The 6,000-nt window shown below is 45.0% G+C and overlaps 1 protein-coding gene across 14 annotated transcripts in view; it reads left to right on the plus strand.

Annotated features, from left to right (window-relative positions):
* Positions 1–6,000, plus strand: part of TNS1 (tensin 1) — a 321,487-nt gene that overhangs the window by 113,025 nt on the left and 202,462 nt on the right. For all 14 annotated transcript variants that reach the window (XM_082237860.1, XM_082237875.1, XM_082237878.1 and 11 more), the window contains exon 3: positions 5,588–5,625. In XM_082237860.1, coding sequence (XP_082093986.1) covers positions 5,588–5,625 — 38 coding nt within the window. The remainder of the gene's footprint in view (positions 1–5,587; positions 5,626–6,000) is intronic.

The following is a 6,000-nucleotide window of genomic DNA, read 5'->3' on the forward strand; positions in this document are numbered from 1 at the left end:
GGAATCTCTGTTTGCTTCAGCCGGACATTTCCTAGAATATAACGCAAGCGTGGTGTGGTTATTGGCATGTTCTTTGTACCAGGACAGTAGTCGGGTGCATTCCATTCCTGGCTGGCCCTTTCCTTTGGTAATTGTGGGCTTGTCCCTGCTACTGCTTGTGCTGTGCTTTCTAGGCACAGTTTTTTCTTTTGCAGACCACTTTCCCTGGGAAAACCTGTTGTTTACTGGTGGATCGCTGTTTACAAACCTGAACTGGGTTTTCTGTGAATTGGTGTTTGTTCCGATTCAGAAGTAAACAGTGGGTTTTCCTGGGGAAAGCGGCAGGATGAAAGAAAAACCCTTTGGACCCATGTCTAGAAAGCAGGAACAAGCAGAAGAAAACATGGGACAAGTGTGGGTGAGCCCTCTCTCTCTCTGTGTGTGTTCCATTCCCTGTCTTCTCTGCTTGCCTTGGGGTTCCTTTGCCCTCTGTTGTTTTGACAGTGGCTAGTTTGGACGGTCTCTCCAGTGCTTGATCTCAACTGGGGTAAGGAGTCCAGTTCTGGCAATGCAGTTATTCTTCCCCAGTGGCGGCAACGGTTGGCTGGCTGCCTCTCTTCCTTCTCTTTCTTCACTTCTTCACTTCCTCCTCATCCTCTTTATATTAAACATGCTTGTGCTGTTGTGCACTGATAGGAAAAGAAAACGCTATATTAAAAAGTGTGACGGAATGCGTCAAAGGAATTTTAAAAAATTATTTTAATTTCAGCATTTGCCTTTTAAAGCAATGGTGGGAGGAACCACACTGCAGGACCCATAGCTGCTTTGAGCACCATTTGGCAGAAAGCTGGAACACAGATTTAGCAAATAAATAAATAAAATAAAAGAGTAGCCTGGCACTCATGGAAGGCAGTGCAACCAGGAAATGTTGGTACATCTCCACCCACAATAGCTCCTCTTAGCTGCTGTAATAAAGCTTTGCCACTTCCTGATGGATAGGAAATGTACTGCATTTTTTTAGAAAGTGCTATGAACCAAAGAAGGATAGAAGAACAACAACAGGAGAAGTATTGGATTGCAACAGTTTGGCAGTGATGTTGTTTCAATTCTTTGTAATATCAATGAATGAATGATGCAAATTTGAAAGAAAAAGGGCTGGTGTGAAAGCAAGCTGTTATTTGCCTCCACTAAGTTTATCACTTGGATATGTTCAGTATGGAATAAAATAAATTATGCACCCAGACAATTCAGATTGTGTGCCAAGAAATACTGAATTCTACAACCTAAATAATTTATGGTTAGGCTTGTCCACCTTTGGGCATTTTAAGCTGTTTATCCACTTTCCCTCCATTCAGTTTAGACCAGAATAGACCACAACTGCATGTATTTGAATTTGTATAGGAGGAACAGCTTCAGTCCTTCTTGCTCATACCCATAGGCATTCCTTTTAGTATTTCCCTGCCCAAGAATTGTGCAAAAGCACACAGCCAGGCACTTGTAGATTTGCTTGTGAAGCTTTTGGTTTTTGTGCAAATCTGATATATGGCTATGCTCCTTTCACGCTTTTCTGTTGAAAAAAAGAAATGAAAGCAAATGTACATTCTCAGCACCGACTTTTCAGATTGCTGCCCAGGATATCTGGTACAGAATTTTTTTAATGTGGTTTGCTTGTGCAGTTTTCTGTTTTTGTGCAAATCTGAGGGATTGAGGGGGGAAAAAAGAACCTCTATTCAGGAGCATACCAGTTATGAAGTGAAAGCATTGAAGAAGTAGTGGACATGAAAAGGGGAGCAGCAGAAAGTGACAATTGATTCACCCACCCCAAAGCACAAAACAAATAACCTGCAACCCCAAATGGAGCAGTTTGAACAAATCTGATTTCCCACAATTTACCCATATTGGGTAAACCTGAAATTACTGGGGCATTTACATGGGAATGCAAAGAGCTGCACACAGATGGTGAACTCCAATGTGAACAAACCCCAGGTAGTACAAGCGTGCATTACTTCTCTTTATTTTGCATAATTTTCAGGCTCTCCCCCTTTTTTTTTGCAGAATTTGATTTTGTTAATCATGAGGAGGAAAAAGCAATTATTGAAGGTTCTGATGTTTCATGCCCACCCCCTAGAAATCTTATTCAGCCACCATTCGAGTAGGCATTGGCCACACATTTCTAAGAGCAGTAATGTAAAATGAAATCTGGGATTTCTTTAAAGCACTCTGAAGCCTGCACTCAGTATCACATTCTGTGCCTTTTCTGTTTGTCCTTGTAACATGGGAGCATACACAGAGCATTTCTATGTAGGGGCTAATGCACCTCCATGCATGGTACTAAGTTGGCCTTGCAAGTTGGGTTGGGAGCTTTCTTTCCCAGACAAAATTGGATGGCACTGGGAAGTGATTTTTATCAGGAGCTCAAGAGCTATACCAATGTGGTGGGTTAGGGAGGCAGAGAGAACATGTGCTTGTGGAATTAAGGCATTCCCATGACATTCCATGTATGCATTTATTGTTCAGGAGTCTACCATGCTCCCCGTCCCACATGGAATGTTTTATAGAAGGTACTTTGAAATGCACAAAGCCTCCTTGCAGTGCTTTCTGTAACTGCTCTGTGCTCACACAACTTCAAAACCTTAGAGAGGAGCAAAAGCAATGCATCTGGCTTTGCTCTATCTCGGGCTTTTCTTTTTTAACATAAAATATTTTTTAAAGCCTCAAGGCAGTTTAAGCATGAAAAAATAATCTTCTCCCCAGTCCCCCCCCACCTTCACTTCGTCCTCAAGCTTGTGAGGATTTTGATCACACAGAGCCTAGGGCTTGCCAATCAGAAGGTCGGTGCCATGGGATGAGCTCCCATTGCTCGGTCCCTGCTCCTGCCCACCTAGCAGTTTGAAAGCGCGTCAAAGTGCAAGTAGATAAATAAGTACCGCTCTGGCGGGAAGGTAAATGGCGTTTCCATGCGCTGCTCTGGTTTGCCAGAAGTGGCTTAGTCATGCTGGCCACATGACCCGGAAAAACTGTCTGCAGACCAACACCGGCTCCCTCGGCCTGTAAAGTGAGATGAGCAACCCCAGAGTCGTCCGTGACTGGACCTAACGGTCAGGGGTCCCTTTACCTTTATCATCTAGGTGAACAGTTTGTTATTACATTCTCCTCGGCTTTTGGCTAAGATGAGCTGGTGTTTTGTAGGGCTGGGCTGGGGGATGATGATGGCTCTCGATATACTTTTGAACTCCTGTTTCCATCGAGCCCATGTGGAAGGGATGCAACTTAGTGATAGACTGTTTGCCTAATATGCAGAAGGTCCCAGGTTCATTTCCCCACATCTTTAGGTGGGATACTTCTGCCTGAAATCCTGGAAAGCTGCTGCCAGTCAGAGCAGACGCTACTGAACTCAATGGACCCAATGGGCCGAATCAGTATAAGACAGCGGTCTGTATCCAGGGGTTTGGGATAATGGGTGCTGAGGTCCAGCAACATCTGGAGGGCACCAGGTTCCCCACACCTTTTGTAGGAGATAGAAAGCTGGACTTGGACCAGAGATGGTAGTGGTTTGAATCCTTACCTGGCTTACCTGGCTGCAAAGCCTGCCCATGTCTGCACAGCTAAGCAGTGGTGGCAGATTTCTAATTAAAATGTGTTCAGCTTCAACTCTCAACCACAGCTCTTATTAGAAGGGATAGGAGGCATAATAAAGTACTCACCTTTCTGCTCATTTTATGGTATGAGTTGATTGGGAAGAGCTTGTTATCATGATGCCAACTAGAGCAGTCTTTGGAACAAGGGGCTTCTTCACACTTGTATTCAATGTGGATAGTAAGCTTTCCGTAGCTCCATTAAGCGTCCATTGTCCATTTTATGTTCTCCTCCAAATCACTGCCTTCCCACACTTTCCCCTCTGTCAATCTAGATTTTCTTACACCAGGGACATTCTGAAAAGGTGACGGTATGAGGAAATCTGGATTGTGGGAGGGGGAAGTGTTGGAAGCAGTGATTTTGAGAGAGAATGTCATATGGACAGCAGAGAATGAATGGAGGCACAGGAAGCTTGCTATCCATATTAAGTAACAGCATGAATGAGCCCATAGTCTTCCTCCTTCACTTGTTGCTGGTCTTACCTGAGTGGAGACTGCTGGGGTTGGCTGCAGAGGGCAGTGAGCTCCACATTAGATGCGGATGCCAAAGAAGCCACAGTTCAAAAGTAGAGTGGGATGAGAGGCCCTTTGCTGAATCATGGTACAGTGGTACCTCGGGTTAAGTACTTAATTCGTTCTGGAGGTCCGTTCTTAACATGAAACTGTTCTTAACCTGAAGCACCATTTTAGCTAATGGGGCCTCCTGCTGCTGCTGCACCGCCAGAGCATGATTTCTGTTCTCATCCTGAAGCAAAGTTCTTAACCTGAAGCACTATTTCTGGGTTAGCAGAGTCTGTAACCCGAAGCATATGTAACCTGAAGCATATGTAACCTGAGGTACCACTGTACTTTCAAATGTAACATTTTAAAACATAGTTCCTTGTGAATTGGCTTGTCTTATTGGTTAGTTGAGCAGACTAGGACTTTAGTGGTTGGCCTGAGGCAATCCTACTTCAATGTCCTCAGTTCTTCTTCTGCAAAATGGGAACAAAATGGGCTCTTAGGAGGAAATGGATTGTAAGGACTTTCCCCAGCCTGAACAGCCGATATAATAAAATAATGACTTTGCTGCCTTGCTGTCCAGTGAGCTTTTGCAACAAGAATTTGAACAAAGCAAAGCAAGGTGAGATGAGAAAATTGGGCCAAGAACGCTCATCCTTTTGTTTCCTAAGCTGGTTTTTTTTGGGACAGTGGGAGGAGGGAGGAACAATCCCCCCCTTCTTTTCTTTTCCTGGTCCTGTTCCAAATCCATACAACCGTAAAGTGATGCTGCCTCCTAAGGAGGGGAGCATAGCCTGTACATTTTCAACATTCTTGCTGGAGTTAACGACTTAGAAACATGACTCCCCAAAAGAGGGAGGGCTCGGCCCATTTGTGTGTGGGGTGTGTGTGTGTGTGTGTGTGTGTGTGTGTGAAGTTTAGTCACGAAAGGAGGGGTGGAAATAGGAAAAAAATGCAGAGCCTCAGGGCAGCCTCTGACAGCGCAGTGGGCTGGCAGGCAGCTCCCAAACAATGTGCTTAGTATTATCCCCAGGACTGGAGCTGTCGGAGCAGGCTGGCGCGTACCTGTGCAGCCTGGGCTATCTTTGGCTAGGTGCCAGCGTGCGGAGAGGGTTACTTCCCCCCTCCCTCTGCCTTCCCTCCCTCCTGCGTGTGGTGTGTAGCCTTTCTCCCCCTTCTCGCAGGAGTTGTTCAGAAAGCCTGGAAGCGGCTCCTTTTGTAGCACAGTCTAGGGTTGGGTGGAGTTTTTTTTTTTGTGATTTCCCCTCCCTCTTTTTTTTTTTTTTTGGAGGGGGGGATTTGCTCATCTGTTCTTTCTTGCCTTGCTTCCGTTTTTTTTCCCTGGGTGAGGCCCCTTTTCTTCCCCAGTTTCTTGAATGTTTCGGTTTGAAACGTAAGATTTCTTGTTTTTCATTTCTCTCTTCTTCCACCCCTCCCCTCCCCTCCCCGCTCCTTTTCTGTTTCCCGTACAGGTTGCAAGCTCTCCTGTCACAAGAAATGTGAAGCCAAGGTAAGAGAGAGCCTTGTTCCTACTCTCATTGTCTTACAACAACATTGCGGTTTGTGCTACCTTTTCCTTCTGTCTGATGTGAATCTTCTTTGAAAAGTCATTTGGATGAGGAACAGGGAACTTCTGTTGCTCTCCTTTTCCCTCTCCTTCTTTCTCTTTCTCTTTCTCTCGCCCTCCTGCTTCTGTACTTTGTTTATCTTTTTTTGTAAAAGAAAATGCTGTGATTGTTCCTCAAGGTGAAATTTGCCAGGTTCCCACCAGGTCTGGAAGTTCTTATTGCAAACTCTCGGGGAGCACCTCTGCCCTGAATTGCTTGCAAGGAGAGGAGGGTACCTACCTTGATCTGCAATGTTTAATGTTTCTTTTTGCAATAAG

The sequence above is a fragment of the Podarcis vaucheri genome (assembly GCF_965113315.1).
Source record: "Podarcis vaucheri genome assembly, chromosome: 1".
Taxonomy (NCBI): domain Eukaryota; kingdom Metazoa; phylum Chordata; class Lepidosauria; order Squamata; family Lacertidae; genus Podarcis; species Podarcis vaucheri.